Here is a 16,142-nt window from a genome sequence, read left to right as displayed (position 1 = left end):
TCCACCCCAGTTAGAACTCTGGATCCCACAGGGGCATCTCTTCCACTCACCCCAGCCACTCTGGTTGTGCGTGGCACTTTTCACGCAGTTGTGAACTCAAGTCAAGATCCCAGCCAGCTGGCCCCAAGAGTAAGAAAGCCCCAGGGCCAGCCTACCAAGACCCAAAAGGCCCGAGCCTCTGCTACCCACAAGGGGTAACTGTGTCCTCAGAGAACAAAACATGGCTGCCAGTCAAGGTTCCAGAGGGGGCCTAAAGGAAGGAATTGTGCGGGACCCTCCCCAACACCTCCATTTTTGTCAGGAAACCATTACTAGTAGAATGACCCAAAGGTCTCAGACAGAGAAAAGGCTAGGGGAGCAAACCTAGGTCTGCTCAGAGCCTTCCTCCCTTCTCCAGAACCTAACACGATCTCCTGCCCACCACTCCATCCAGAACCCCCATTCCACCGCTCCGCCATTTTACTTTCTTCAAAGCACTTATTCACTATCTGAAATTCCCGTTTATTTCCTTACTGCCTGTTGTTCCCCTCACCCACACCCACACCCCCACCCACCAATGGGTCTTGGTTCCATGCGGGTAGGACAGCCACACAGCAGGCAGTGCCTGGCACTAAGGACCGCTCAGTTACAATTGCTGAATTCAATTCAACAAGTGAACCGTATCTGAGGGCCTTACTTTGTGCCAGGTGCCGGGCACTAGTGGGTGAAGGGATGGGGGGAGGGCACTCACTTGCTTTAGCCAAGGTTGGCGGAAAGGAGTTGGCCACGCGGGTGGGAGTAAGTCCAAGCAGGAGGTCCCCAACTAGGGACAGCTGGTACTCTTCCCCTACTAGTGCTCCCTGGCCTTCCCCGGCCCTCCCTTCCCACGGGCCCCGTCGCCCGCGCTCACCCGCTGCAGTTCGAGCTCGATTTCGCCAGCCTTGAGCACGATGGGTCCCCGCACCGCGTACTCCACCGCCTTCACCTGCGGGTTCATGGACTCCAGCGTAAGGATGCGCTCCCGCCGGCTCCGTTCGGGCCGCACCTTGAGCACCGCCGAGGCCTCGGCAGCCGCACTGCTCTGACTACGGCCCCAGGGGCCTGGGGGCCGGGGGCAGCAGCCCCGCCGAACTAGCGCCGCCGCCCGTTGCATCGCGCGCCCGCCCAGAGAAACCTTGGCACAAAAAGGGAAAGAGAACAAACACGTCGCGCACAGCCCAAGACGGGCACCCGTACCCCCGCCCCCAAGCCCAGCCAAAGGCTCTTTCAGCGAGACGAGCCAGCGGCTCCGGGGTCGAGTGCCCATCCCCCGGCAACTCGGACCCTGTACCACGCCACTGCAGAGCCAAAGCGCTGCACAACCAGGTTTTACAAAGACTGCGCTCAGTGCATGCATGCAACGTGCCTGTCGCTCCCTGGCCACCCCTAGCCTTGTCGGTCTAGCGCGCGCGCCAGGAGCTGCTCCACGGCTCCCGAGCCCGCAGCTGCATCCTAGCGCCCGCGCCGCTTGGCCCCCTGCGCTCGCACGCCCACAGCCGGCGAGTCCACCCGGGGCCCGCCCGCTGGCTCCTGGGCCATGTAGTTTCCTAGTCTGTTTTCGGAGCAGGTGTGGCGAGCTGCCCAAACTACAAGTCCCATAGTGCCTCGCGCTGGCCTGATCGGGGGCGGGGCAGGAGGCGGGAGCGGTGGTCTGGCTCTGCTGCCGGCTGGGCGGGCTCTTTGTCTGGCAGAGGGGATGGAGAGCCCCGAGGGGGTCTGACTGGGAATGTCTTCTCAGCCTTCTGCGAATTTAGAGCTATATGTGGCTTCTCCCTGGAGGCGCACCCCGCATTCCCGGACACACACCCTCCCCCAACACCTGCAAGGACACAGGCTGAGAGATGGTGCAGTCCTTGCCCTAAGTTTCATCATCCACGCCCGACGGTGGCTGTGGCCACTACACGGGGGCCGCACCACGTGGGTTGTTAGGAAGTCGGGGTAAGGAGTTTAGGACTTGGCTGCCACTCTTATCCCCTCTCAACGTCGGTTATCTTGTCGGCAAAACGGAGCTCACAGCGTCTAGGGATTGTAGTGACAGTACCAGCCGCTGATGTATACTAGGTGGTCAGGCTTTTCCTGACTGCTCCGTTTCAAACCCTACCCCACCACCTTTACCTCTTTTAATTTACTTTCTAGCATCAGAAATTACCTTTAGGCACTTTTTACTGGCTCTTGCGTTAACTTTTAAGCTTCTGGAGGGCAGGGGCAGTGTTTTTCTTGTTCATCATATTCACACCACCTCTATGTGTTCCCAGCACATAGTAAGCACTCAGTAAATGTTTGTTGAAGAGTGAATGCTCAGCGCAAGGTAGCTATTCTTTTGTGGAAAGGTATCTGCAGGCAAAGGCGTCCTGGCTCACCCAGAGCGAAGGCAAGAGTGGGAATGGAAGACACCTATTACAAGACACCAAAATAATAGAGGGTGTGGGAAAAGTCACCTCCTCTCTCTTGGCCTCAGATTCCCTAACTGCAAAATAAATTGGATTAAGTAAACTACACTGTCCCTCCTGAGCTTAGAAATTGTGTGTCTAAGGTGTTTTCAGGCAGATGAACAGTCCAGAGCTCCCTTATACCAACAAACACACACACACACACATTAAATTTCTGAAAGTAGGGGTCAGGAGGCACTTTAAAACACAGCAGTGTAGGGGAGAAGGTACTGAAAAATCTGGGTTTGAATAGATACAAATAGCCACTTACCACCTGACTGACTTTGAGCATGTTACTTAGCCTTTGTAAGCCTAGTTTCCCCATCTGTGAGAGAAAGGTCAATGAGGTAACTGTAAAAGCCAAGTGTTTGGAACACAGTGCTGTGGTTCGCTCTTGTTCATCTTTGTCAAGAAAATGCCACAGATTTGGATTAAATAAACTGATTACCAATAAAAGGGAAAGGTGGATGAGGAGAACAACAGAAAACAAAGATCTTGCTGAGTATTCCTGTTAGCAAACTGGCTTGGCCCACCCAGGGCCCTGGAAAGTAATTTGGGTTCCTCATCACGGGTTCCACCCCCAGCACCTGTATCTACACTAGCTCCTTCCCAGCCTCTGTCTCAGTGGATAGGCATTCAGTCTCCAGGAAAAAGATTCTCCCCCAGGGAGAAAACAAGTTAATGTTCCAAATACGTCCTTTGCCAACCTGTCATAACCGCATGAGAAGAAAGCTCCCTTGCTTCCTTGTGAACCACACTTTACAATTTGCAAAGCACTTTCTTCCCTAGTGTTGCATTTGAACCTGATAGACATCAATGAAGGAAAAAGGGCAGGCATTATCCCCACTTTGTGGATGAGGCTCAGAGAGAGTGTGACTTGTTTGGGGGCACAGTTAAGTGTTGAGCAGGAAGTGTGATTCCTGACCCAGTGCTGCAGCCCATACATGCAGGGACTGGGCTTGTGCGGCTCTCCAGGTTTGGAAATTTGAGCTACCCATTGCAGTGCACTGAGCCCTTCAAAGGCTTTTGAGTTTTAGTTATGGTGATGATGATGATGGTGGTAATAGTGTGAACTTTGCCTTTATTTTGCCTTCTAGATCAGATCAGGGTGGGGCAGGAGGCAGTCTCCTAAATATTAAAAATAAAACCTGATTGAAATGATCACGAATGCCTCCCCTATAAGCTAGATGAGCGCTCCAAATACACGGCAAGCTCTCGATGACCCACACAGTTGGGAGAATCATGTGTTTGCAAGACAGGGTACCAGTTTGTATTCCTTTCCTCAACAGGTTTTTACTGGGCACCTACCACGTGACAGGTCCTGGCTGAACTCTGGGTCTATAGTGAGTCTCACAGACCGTCCTTTCCTGCACAGAACATAGACTTTTCTTAAGGAAGGCAGACATTGATTAGATAACTACACACACAAAAGTGATTACATAGCATGATAGCTGCTGAGTTTTATGAACACTTATAGCCCAGAGGTCTGAGTGAAGGTTTCTGAGAGGAAGCGGGCCACGAGCTGGAGCTGCCTGGCAGCCTGGCAGGATGATAAGGGACAACAGTACTGGCAGGCGTGGTAGACACATGGATGTGCCCTCACCTGTCAAGGGACAACTTGCCTTTAACCAAGGCGTGCAGTCAGTCGACAGCCTTGCACAGCACTTGCACAGAACCACCTTGCCTGAGGTCTCCGTCACACCCTAACTGGAGAAGCTCACGGGACTGCTGAACAGTATTTGCTTCAGGGCTTCCCCAGGAGGTTGGCTGAAGTTTCAGCAGGCCTACAATCGTGGATTTTCTTTCTCTGCCTGACCCTGCTTCCTCCCACTTCCTCTTACAGGAGTGGACTCCTGATATCCATCTTGCACCTCACACTCCATCTTAGTGTCAGTGGTGAGGCAGATGGCATCCTGGGCCAGGGTTTGAGGAGCTACAAGAAGGCTGGGGTGACAACAGGTGAGACAGTGAGGGAGGGCAGGGCTGGAAGACTGGGGTCAGAGGTGAGCCCCTGGTAGGACAGGCAGGCCAGGTCCCGAATGTAAGAATTTTGGTTCTCATCCTAAGTACAACTAGAACCCCATGGGAGGCTGAAAACAAGTTGGGGGGGTGACCTGATCACATTTATGTTTAAAATTCTGCTGTATGGAGGGTGAAGTGGAGTGGGTAATACAGGATGTAGGAGCACTAACTGTGGCACGAACAAGGTCCATTTTTGTCCAGGACTTGGGTGTGGGTGATGAGAAATGGACAGGCTCTTCTGCATCCCCAGAACCTCGAATAATACCTGGCACACAGAGGTTTCTCAGTGAATTTTTATTGGATAAATGAGGACCTTGATTCTGTGAGGTCCATGCTCTCAAGGTGTTTGCAGTCCAGTAGGAGATAGGCAGCGCTTTGTCAGTGTGGTAAAGGCAGACCCCAAGAGTGCAGAGCGGCCAGTCCTTGGAGTCAGTAAGGGCCATACCACTCAGCTAGGAGGAGAAGAGACATTTGTAAATAACCACAGAGCAGGACAGAACGTGACAGGGTCCTCCGAAGAGAACAGATGGGCACTGTGGGGCTGCAGGAAGGGACTGATGACCTCTCAGAATGCCAAGTCATGCTGGGTCTGGGTGCTTGGATGACTCCAGGGTAACTATTCATCCTTTCCTCCCAAGGACTCTTAGGAAGCTGAGTAGGAGTTGGTGATCTCAGTAGTTAAATGCCTTAGCTAATGGTCTAGGGCAGCGTCTCTAAAGTGATTCCCTGAGTGTTTGCTTAAAATGCAGATTCCAGAGCATTGGTCCAGACTTGCTTGTCCTGAAACTCCAAGGCTAGTTTTGCCCAGGGATTTTCCTTTAAATCAGGATTCTGATGTACACTAAAATTTAACCATGGGTGTAGGGCAAGGCTAGGCACTATCATAGTGGGAAGAGCCCAGATCAGGTAGTTTTGAATTCTGGTTCCAAATTTGTCACTAACTAGATGTATGACCTTGACCAGTGCTATCCCTTCTTGGGCCTTAACCTCCTCTTCTGCAGGACCACCTGCATTTCTACCTGATTTCTGAGTTACCGGCTCTTCGGAGAGCTTGAGGACAGTCCAGTCTCCCCTTCCAGTGCTGCTGACTCTCCCAGTCACAGCTGCAGTTTCTGCTCACTGGGCCTTGGTTTCCTCACCGGTCAGTGAGGTGACAACAGTAGCTACCTCAGAGGGTTGCTGAAAGGATTAAAATTATATTTTAAAAATTTATTTTCTTTAGGGACATTTGGGTAGATTAGAAAGTCTGAAAGGAGGAGGAGGGTACAGCTCAGTGGTAGAGCACATGCTTAGCATGCACAAGTTCCTGGGTTCAATCCCCAGCACCTCCATTAAATAAATAAATAAACAAACCGAATTACCTTCCCTGCCCCCCCCAAAAAGAGAAAGTCTGAAAAGATTAACACTCCATTGTTAACAGTGATTATCTTTGAGTGGTGGGATTACTGATGACTAATTTTTCTTTTCGTTTAATATATTATCACTATTTTTAAAAAAATGGTAAAACAAAAATAATGATAAAAAATAAAAATAAAATTTAAAACTATAGATAGAGAATTACCATATGATCCAGCAATTCCTTTTCTGGCTATATACACAAAGGAATTGAAAGCAGGAAGGGGCTGGAACAGATATTTGTACACCCATATTCATAGCAACATTATTCACAACAGTCAAAAGGTGGAAACAGTCCAAATGTCCACCAGCAGATGAATGGATATACAAAATATGGATAAACAAAATATAATAGACTTATTCAGCCTTTTAGAAGAAGGAAATTCTGACACACACTACTACATTGATGAAACTTAAAGACATTATTCTACGTCAAAAGGACAAAGACATATTATATAGGCAACAAAAGGACAAATATTGTGCAATTCTGTGTATAAAACAGGTACCTAGAATAGGCAAATTTATAGAGAGAAACTGGAATAGACTACCAAGGCTCTGCGTGAAAGGTGGAATGGGGGAGTTACTGTTTAAGAGGGACAGCGTTTCAGTTTGGGAGGATGAGAAAGTTGTAGGGATGGATGGTGGTGGCGGTGGTTGCACAGCAGTGGAAATGTACTTAATGCCACTGAATTGTACACTTAAAAATGCTCAAAATGGTAAATTTTATATTACATATATTTCTCCATAAAAAACTTAATGAACAAGGATTTCCAGTGTAATGCAAGAACATTTAAAAAGGAAAACAGGAGGGAGAGTATAGCTCAAGTGGTAGAGCACATGCTTAGCATGCACAAGGTCCTGGGTTCAATCCCCAGTACCTCCTCTAAAAATCAATAAACCTCATTACCACCCCCTCACCAAAATAAAAATAATTAAAATACAATGATAAACAAAAAGGAAAACAGTGTAAATCTAAGAATGCTTATCCCCTGTTTCAGAGATGGCTAACTGAGCTGTTTCTGGCATGTGAGGAGGGGCATTTGCTTGGGTCTCTCTCTCTCTTTCTCTACCACATACCAATCAGTTCCCATTCTTGCTCCTCCTGTTTTCCTTTTAAACAAGGGTCTCTCTCTCTTTTTTTTTTTTTTTTTTTTTTTAATGTCAGGCTTGAGTTTTTAATGGGAAAGTTAGGGGGTTTCATTGAGATCCCACCAGCTCTGAGTCTCTTACACGCAAATGATTGCCTCTCTAACAAGCAAATATTAGTTGAGGTGACCTAATAGCCAGGACATATGCCTTGGTAAGCTTTCAAAATGACGTGCAAAGTGGGTTAAAGATAAACTTGTGATACAAAGCCAAGCTGGACATAGGCAGGCAACTGGCACATTTGACATAAGTTTAATTTGTGAAGATTGACACTGAATAAAGACATTTCACAAAAGCAGTATTTGCAGTTCAATAGTGCATCAATAACATTTCAAAACAGAGGCAGACACATTGTGGTCTTTGCAGCTGACTCAACAAAATCCAGGTATTGGAGAACAAGGAGAGGAAAGGGTAGACGGGTGAAAGAGAAAGAACAATTGTGTTTGCTTCAGGAGTGAATTCAACCTTCTTTCAGAGTGTGTTTGTTTTTCCACATTCCTTGCTTTCTTGCTTGCTGGTCTTGCAGACTCTTTGACTTAACTTCTTGCATGGAGGACACTCGCAAAAGATTTCAGAAACAATCCAAGGAACTAATTATCTTTATTATTAACTTCTTAGCAAACTCAGTGACTTCAGCTATTCAGTGCCTCCAAACAGATAAAAATATTAAGCAATGGCTCAAATCAATACTTCCAACTGGGGTTTACTCTGAGTTTTGCCAGATATTTTCTTCGTGAAGCCACAGAATCTTTCACCTAGAGAAGCTTGCAAAATAGTTTCAGGACCCAGAAGCTTAAGAGAAAAACATATTTATGCAATACCATAAACCCTTGTCCTTAGCTGTTCTCATTTATGCCTTTATTTTTTGGGTTCTAGATCTTAAAAGGATCTGTTTCCTATTTTATGCCTGGGGATACAGGCACAGATTATATTTAGCACCAGTGTGGTGTGGCACGAAGCTTTCTTTATTAGTAATAACATGATTAAAGTTATAGCTAATCATTATGAGGCATTTTAATGTGTCAGGTATTAGGCTAAGTGCTTTACTGCATCACTTCATACAAAACTCAGAACAACCCTATGACATACTGACTGCTATGATCCCCATTACACAGATAGGAAAACGGATGTTCAGAGAGATTGGGCAACTTGTCAAGATCACACAGCTCATAAGTAGCAGAGCTGAGACTTGAACTTAGGACCTCAAAGGTTAAAGGCTCAGGCGAAGCGGCTCGGAAGGGATAAATTGGGAGTTCGAGATTTGCAGATACACACTACTATATATAAAATAGATAAACAACAAGTTCTTACTGTATAGCACAGGGAACTCTATTCAATATGTTGTAGTAACTTACGGTGAAAAAGAATATGGAAGCAAATATATGTATGTTCATGTATAACTGAAGCATTATGTTGTACACCAGAATTGACACAACATTGTAAACTGACTAGACTTCAATAAAAATATCTATATACCGAGAAAAAAAAAAGGTTAAAGTCCCACAAGACTGCCCCACTCCTGTTACCAGCCACATGTGGAGTCCCCAGGCTACCTGCCCTTCTGCTCAGGTAACTGCAAACTCGAGGGACCCTACAATCCCTCACTCAAATTCAGTACTCCCCTAGAATGACAGAATTCAGTTATCAAAACTCTACTTACGATTACAATTTTATTATAAAGGCTACAACTCAGGAGTAGCCAAATGGAAGGGATGCACAGGGCAGGTTGAGAGGCAAGCAGTGGCATAAGCAGTGGAGGAGGGCGTGCTGTCCTTCCAGCACGTGGATGAGTTTGTTACCTGCCCAAACTTGGGTCTGCTGGCCCACGCTTAGCAAAGCTAACCTACTGACACACTGGGTTGTGGTGAAGGAAAACACAGTGTCTGCTGCAGGGCGCCAAAGCAAGGGAGTGGAGAGTCAAGACTCAGATTCACTCCAACTTGGTCTTGGGTTGGGATTTTTTTTTAAGAGGAAGAACCGAGAAGCTGGGATTAATCATCTTGTGACATTGCTTTTTTTTTTTAATTGAAGTATAGTCAGTTTACAATGTTGTGTCAATTTCTGGTGTACAGCACAATATTTCAGTCATATATGAACGTACATATATTTGTTTTCATATTCTTTTTCACCATAAGCTACTACAAGATATTGAATATAGTTCCCTACGGGGGAGGGTATAGCTCAGTGGTAGGGCACTTGCTTAGCATGCACGAGGTCCTGGGTTCAATCCCCAGTACTACCATTAAAAAAAAAAAATCTAATTACTCCCCCTCCTGAAAGAAAAATGAATATAGTTCCCTGTGCTATACAGTATAAACTTGTTTATCTATTTTATATATACCAGTCAGTGTCTGCAAATCTCAAACTCCCAATTTATCCCTTCCCACCCCCTTCCCCCCGGTAACCATAAGTTTGTTTTCTATGTCTGTGAGTCTGTTTCTGTTTTATTTAGAAGTTCAGTTGTCTTTTTTTTTTTTTTTTTTTTTTGATGGTGGTTTCAGGAGTCAGGATGTCTCTGGTTACAATTCTCTGGTCCATGGCTGGGAGGCTTATCTTGCCCTGGAGAAACAACCTGAGCTTCCAGGTTAATGATGCTATTTCACGAGGTTATCTTCACAATGTTATCGGCAACAGCAACTTTAGTTATCTGACTCTTGTTGATTAGTGTTCAGTTAGCACAGGATTGAGGTCACAGGGGTCAAGAAAGTGAATAAAGTTTTGGATAGAGAGAGTGAGTAAACTCGGTAAGGGAACTCAGTTTTAGGGGGACTTGGTTTGGTGTTCACCAACCCATAAGCTCCCCAAGGCTACTTATACATGGAATCTAAAAAGAAAAAATACACATTTTATTTATGAACCAGAAATAGACTCACGGACATAGAAAAAAGACTGTGGTTACCAGGGGCAAAAGGGGATGGGGCGAGGGATAGATTAGGAGTTTGGGATTAATAGATACACATTTTATATATAAAATAAACAACAAGGACCTAACGTATAGCACAGGGAACTGTATTCAATTTCTTGTAATGAGCTGTAATGTAAAAGAATCTGAAAAAATATATGTGTATGTATATATCTATAACTGAATCGCTTTGCTATACTCATGAAACTAACATTGTAAATTGATTACACTTCAATAAAAAACAAGAAAAAAGTTTTTGATGAAGGCTTCTTTCCATAGGCATGACACAACTCATCACACCATTGACCATTGATGACTGAACGCAATCTCCAGACTCATTCACCTCCCTGGAGTTTGGCAAGTGGGGCTGAAATTTCTAACCCCTCTAATCAAGTGTTAGACTCACCTCCAGCCACCTTGTTAGCATACACTCTGATTCCCAATTCTCCCATATACACAGCAGCTTTTAAGTGTTTTAATTTCCCTGAGACTCTTACTCCTGCTTTTAAAAGGGATCTTAGCTGGTCTATTGTATTCCTTAATAAGTAATCTTTTGCCCCAGGTGGCTGGGGGTCTGTAGCCCCTGTGGCTTTTACAAGCTGTGTCCACTGCTTCCCATAGCTTTTCCCAGCCTGAGACCTGAGCAGTACTATGTTTGGCCATCTGAGCTCCAAGTTAGGTGACAGGGACCAATCAGACAACTCCCACACAGGTTAAAATGTTGAAAATTAGGTCCATTCTGCTTTTTCTGTCTCGTGGAAGAAAACTGGGGACTGGATCACTTCTTCCCCTAGCCCACTGTACGCCACGCTGAGCAGGAGGTGGGGCAAGAGCAAGTAAAACCACCTCAAAACTTCATTCCATTTTGAATGTGGCTTTTACTTAATTGGCAATTTGCTTGATTGCTGTAGGTTTTGCATTTGTAGAGCTCCTATTAAGTTAGTTTAGCCAATTTCTAGTTGTTTATGTAATGTTTCCAAGGGGAGAATGAGGACCTAGAGCTTTCTAGTCCACATCTAGCTGATGTTACTCTAAACATCATTTTGTAACCCAAAGATTGATTTATTTTAAAATAATTTTTACAGAGCAACTACATTATAAATAATATAAACCTTCACAAATTAAGAGATTAAACATTTTCTTTAAATGTACATACTGTCACTCAAAAATTGCACATTCTAGGATGTCAGTAATTATACCCTCCTTAAAGAAAACTGCACACAGACTATTTCGTCATAAAATCTTTGTTGCCAATTCAGCCATTGAACTGCCCACAGCTTCTAAAATGTTCTTACTCACAGCACAGGAAAGATGACTGATTTTGAAAATGGAGAGAAGCAAAAACAAGGAAAGCTCTGACATGGACACTGGGTGGCCTACAAAACCGGGAGGCTAACAGGCTCTTTACCAGCGCATGTCTGTAGGGCAGAATTGCTCTGTCCAACTAAAGAAGTGCAAAATAAAGAACAGCTCCTACACTTTCAAATGTTGGGGGATAAGCATCTTTTTATTTTTTTTTTTAACTTGCTCTGGGTTTTTGTTTGTTTGTTTGTGAGAGGAGATAATTAGGTTCATTTATTTATTTAAATGGAGGTGCTGGGGATTGAACCTAGCACCTTGTGCATGCTAAGCATACGCTCTACCACTAAGCTATTTCTCTCCCAGCATTTTTTAGTAATGTGTGACCATAGCAAATTCTCTTTGGTGTCCACCAGGTAGGTGAAGTGGGACCAACCAGGGTCTAGTAAAAACATCAGGAAGCTGGTACCTCTATTTCCTCCATGCTGAGAGAAGGCCAGAATGTCGGAGCCAAAAGGGTCCTGCAGTTATCCAGTCCCAGCCTCCGCCACCACCCCTCTACGAAGATAGGGGCCAATACTGCTGCTTACACCATCAGCCAACTAGGATCTGAGATGAAGTGTTTCTCTCTCCCTTCCCAAGAATAAAATTAACTGTTCATATTGAGAGTAGTTTTACAGTTTGCTAACTTCCTTCCCTTTTGTCCTGTCAATTTTCTAACCACCTTGAGTGGTGGAGGCTACTAACCAGTCGTACAGATGAGCAAACTGGGAATGAAAGAGCTTAAAATTTCTCTGGAACACACAGGTTTTCTAATGGCAGAGTCAGAACTTCCAAGTGGAAACCTATGTCTGTGCCATGATGTGATAGGCTGTCATTCTGTCTGTGGCGGAAGTGACATGTTCAGTGTGGGGTCACCTCCTCTGACTCCATGGACAAAGGGCATGCTGCCTTCTCCTGAAGATAAAGGGTGAGGGACTGGGGAAGCCAGATCCCAGGACAGGGAAGGAGTCCAGAACTTTCAGGATGATTTCTGATGTTCTTCACAGAGGGCAAGAAAGTCTCTAGGCAATTCCATTATTTCAGGGTCACTTTAATTAAGGGGGAAAGAAAGCCAAAACAAAACACAACAATTGTGGTATCCTTTTATTTACATATATATTTAGTAAACTTTTTTACATAAAAATTTTCAAGGGGGAAAGGTATAGCTCAGTGGTAGAGTATGTGCTTAACATGCACAGGGTCCTGGGTGCAGTTCCTAGTGCCTTCCTCTAAAAAAAAAAATTATTACCACCCCTCCTCCAAAAAAAATTTTTTTTTTAAATTTTCAAGTTCACAGAAAAGTAGGGAACCCATATACCACCAACTAGACTCAACAACTGTTAACATTTTTGCCATATTTGATTAATTTACATATAATGTACTTCATCAAATTGAAGATGCCATTGATTATAAGACATTCCATTATTTTATAAAACGATAAAAAGAAGAAAACACTGCCATTTAATTGTTAAGACACCACCAATTTCTAAGCTACATTCCAATTTCAGGGATATTAAAATGTGAAAAAAATGTGTGACTAAAGAGTATGCACTATATAATTCTATTATATGAAGTTCTAGATCAGATAAAACTAATATATAGTGAAAGAGATCATCAGCACAGTGGTTCCCTCCATGTAGGGCAGGAGAGGGGATTTACTGGGAAGAGCCAGGGAAACTTTCCTGGGGGAAATATTCTGTATTTTGATACAGTAATGTCATTTATCAAAACTCATTTAACTGTTAACACTTAAGATCTTTATATACTACATAATATATTTTATACCTCAATTAAAAATTATGGTAACAAAATGTGACTTGTAATCGATTTTTTTTTTTTTTTTGCTACAGCATTTTAAAGTAAAATACAGTATGGGGGAGTGTATAGCTTAATGGTAGAGAGCATACCTAGCATGCACAAGGTCCTGGGTTCAATCCCCAGTATCTCTATCAAAAAAGTAAATAAGTAAACCTAATTACCTCTTCTTGCAAAATAAATAAATAAATAAATAAATAAATAAATAAAGTTAAAGTAAATTCTTCAACATGCATCTCCAAAAAATAAGAACATTCTACTACAATACCATTATACCATACCTAGAAGTTCAACAATAGTTCCCTAACATCATTATTAGTCCATATTCAAATCTAAGTATAATTGTCTATTTGATTTTATTTTTGTTGCTTTTAAACATTATAAAATAAAACATATTTACAGAAAAACCAAACATGCATATAGGTTAGTGAATTATTGTAGAGTGAACACCCATAACCACCACTCAGGAAAAGAGAGAGGACTTTGCTGACCACCTCAGAAGCCACCTATATACCTCATCTCAATTACAAACACCCTCTTTTCAAAGTGACCAAAATTCTAAACAAGATGCCCAGAGTTTCTGCAGTTGATGACAAGTTGTTTGTCTGTCCTTTTATCCAGTTGCATACTCAGTTCAGTTGAATACAAAATCTTTGGCTCACATTTTCTCTCCTTGATATCTTAAAAAAATTTTTTTTCATTCCAGTTTTATTGAGATGTAATTGACATTTGCATTGTATACTTTTTTGCGGGGGGGGGGGATAGGTAATTAGGTTGTATTCATTATTTATTCAAATGGAGGTACTGGGGATTGAACCCAGGACCTTGTGCTTTCTTGGCATGTGCCCTACCCCTGAGCTATACCCTTGCCTCCTTTTTGATATCTTATATATGTGACTCCATCTTCTTCATAAGGCATTGGTGTTGAAAGTTTAATGACAATCTAACTTTCTACCCATCGTAATTCACTTGGCCTTTTTACCTTGACACAAAAAAGGACCAATTCTTTTTCTTTAAAGTCTAGAATACATCTTGGTGTTGGTCGTTCTGGGTCAATATTTTCAGGTATAGCTATGCCTTTTCAATATGTAGTTTCAGATATTTATTTCAAGAAAGCTTTCTTGAAATATAATTTTTAGTGGTTGTCATATTGTTCCCTTGGTTTGATTTTCTTTTAGTTACTATGATTATAATATGTTGTATCTTGTTTACATGGCTTCAAATTTGTCACTTTCTCTTGAATCCTTTTTCTTCATTCTTTATTTTAAACTTAAAAATTGTTTTTCACCTTTTATTTCTCATAGGGCAATATTTGTATTGTGTATTCACTCTTGTTTTCTTTTTGATTTAGTTTCATTTCAGAAATAACTTTTATTTAGTCCTAATTTTTCCTGAGTTTTATCACTTAATTGCCATAATTTTCTAGATCTGATTTACTTTAATCTCTGATATCTTGTACCTTTTGAAACTAGAGATCCCTTGTACTTATCTGATACTGGAGCAGGTAAATCCCTTGTCACTTTAATTGCTTTGCTCCGATTTGAAGGCTCATTCTGCCTTCCTGTGAACACCATTTTGTGGGCCATCAGATGTCCTGTTTCTTCCCTCTGCTTTCTCCTGCATAAATGTGGATATCATGCAGATCTTATAGTTATGATGGTGGTTGTCCTCCCTTTCTTGTATTTTGGAGTTTTGAGGGGGATACCTTATCACCTGGCCTTGTAGATGTTGTCCCTAGTTTTTGGCTTTATCATCTAGCTGCTCTGCTTTTTTCTTTTTCTTTTTTGATAGAGAGAAGATTCAGGGAGATTAAAAAACTATGCTACTGCTGTGTCTTTCCAGAACTGTTAGGGAGGGAAAAAGAGTCAAGAGAGCCCAGGAAGGGAATTATTATATTTGCTTTTATGGCCAGACCAGGACCAAGTGCCATGTACCTGAACCAGTTAGACGTGAACAGAAGGTGTTTCCCAGAAAACAAGCCATCATATTTTAAACTTCTGAACCAAAGAAGGAGAAAAACAACAGATGTTCATTACAGTTTTAACAAGATGTTTTATTTGAGGGGTTCCATTGTTTTAAAAAAAAAGTGTGATGACACTCATCTAAGATAATGCAATTACATGACTTTTCCTTTAGCCCTATCTACTTCAAAGTTAATTTTTATTTGTTTACAAATAATTTACAAATACATTCCTTTATAAGAGATCAACACATAAATAAGACTAAAGTCCTCTTTGGCCACTCCTTGGCAATCCAGGTGTCCTGGCTATTTTTTGATGCCTGGTTGACTTTGCCCTGTCTTCCATGGGCATCTGGTCCTTGACCCTCTGCCTTGCTGAGAGAGCATTTAAAGTCATTTTAACATTAACCAGAGTTAAATGTAATTATAAGAGTGAATCCATTAGCAGCCATTTTGGAGGATTATCTGAGGTGCAGTTGTCTTCCACTTGTACAATAAATGGTAAAACTTGAGAACGGTTGCGAATTTTAGGAACTTGGCCCTTTCTCTATTCTTAAGCATGATCAGGACCTTGAGTCATAGTTTTATTTCCGATCAGCAAGCCTACTGTTCCATCATAGCATTGTAACTAACGGGACTTTTGGCCCAGCTTTCACAAGGTTTGTTGAGGTTGTTTTGATTAGGCTGCATTATGATTCAAATTGCAGAAAACCCTACCCATATCGGCCTTATAAAAAGGGATCTACTGACTCATGGGACCAAACAATGTGGAGGTATCTGGCACTTCAAGAGTTGCTGGATTCAGGGCTCATGTCAGGTCGTGAAACTATACTATGCCCAACTCCAGGGGGCCCTGTTATATTGTGTGGCGTGAGCCCAACACTATGTATTCTTGGCAATGCCCCTGGAGTTCTGTGTTGTGGGTCCCTCTCATTGCTCTGCTTTCTCTGTTCATTGACTCCCCCTTGGCGGCCTCCCTTTACAGCAGTAAAAGAGCTGTGGTAGCTCCTCTCCCCACCTCTGCCCACCCCCAAAGTCAGAAAAGAAGAGAGGGCTCCTTTCTCCCAGAAGCCCCAGGAAAAGTCCCGTCATGACTTTGATGGGGTCACAGGCC

The 16,142-nt window shown here is 43.2% G+C and overlaps 1 protein-coding gene and 2 long non-coding RNA genes across 3 annotated transcripts in view; 1 reads left to right on the top strand and 2 right to left on the bottom strand.

Moving 5' to 3' along the window:
* GPT2 (glutamic--pyruvic transaminase 2) overlaps nucleotides 1-1,534 on the bottom strand; it is a 32,428-nt gene extending 30,894 nt beyond the window's left edge. The window contains exons 1-2 of the mRNA XM_032486245.1: nucleotides 1,385-1,534; nucleotides 890-1,153 (exon numbers count right to left, since the gene is read on the bottom strand). Coding sequence (XP_032342136.1) covers nucleotides 890-1,132 — 243 coding nt within the window. The 5' untranslated portion in view covers nucleotides 1,133-1,153; nucleotides 1,385-1,534. The remainder of the gene's footprint in view (nucleotides 1-889; nucleotides 1,154-1,384) is intronic.
* The window catches only part of LOC106730478, a 23,259-nt gene continuing 8,265 nt past the window's right edge, over nucleotides 1,149-16,142 (top strand). Inside the window, exon 1 of the long non-coding RNA XR_004322384.1 lies at nucleotides 1,149-1,344. This is a non-coding gene — a long non-coding RNA (uncharacterized LOC106730478). The remainder of the gene's footprint in view (nucleotides 1,345-16,142) is intronic.
* The window catches only part of LOC116665734, a 24,529-nt gene continuing 13,135 nt past the window's right edge, over nucleotides 4,749-16,142 (bottom strand). Inside the window, exons 3-4 of the long non-coding RNA XR_004322385.1 lie at nucleotides 5,489-5,648; nucleotides 4,749-4,921 (exon numbers count right to left, since the gene is read on the bottom strand). This is a non-coding gene — a long non-coding RNA (uncharacterized LOC116665734). The remainder of the gene's footprint in view (nucleotides 4,922-5,488; nucleotides 5,649-16,142) is intronic.

The sequence above is a fragment of the Camelus ferus genome, chromosome 9 (genome assembly GCF_009834535.1).
Source record: "Camelus ferus isolate YT-003-E chromosome 9, BCGSAC_Cfer_1.0, whole genome shotgun sequence".
NCBI classification, from domain to species: domain Eukaryota; kingdom Metazoa; phylum Chordata; class Mammalia; order Artiodactyla; family Camelidae; genus Camelus; species Camelus ferus.
The sequence above is the reverse complement of the archived record's forward strand: the minus strand, read 5'-3'. Positions and strand labels throughout refer to the sequence as shown.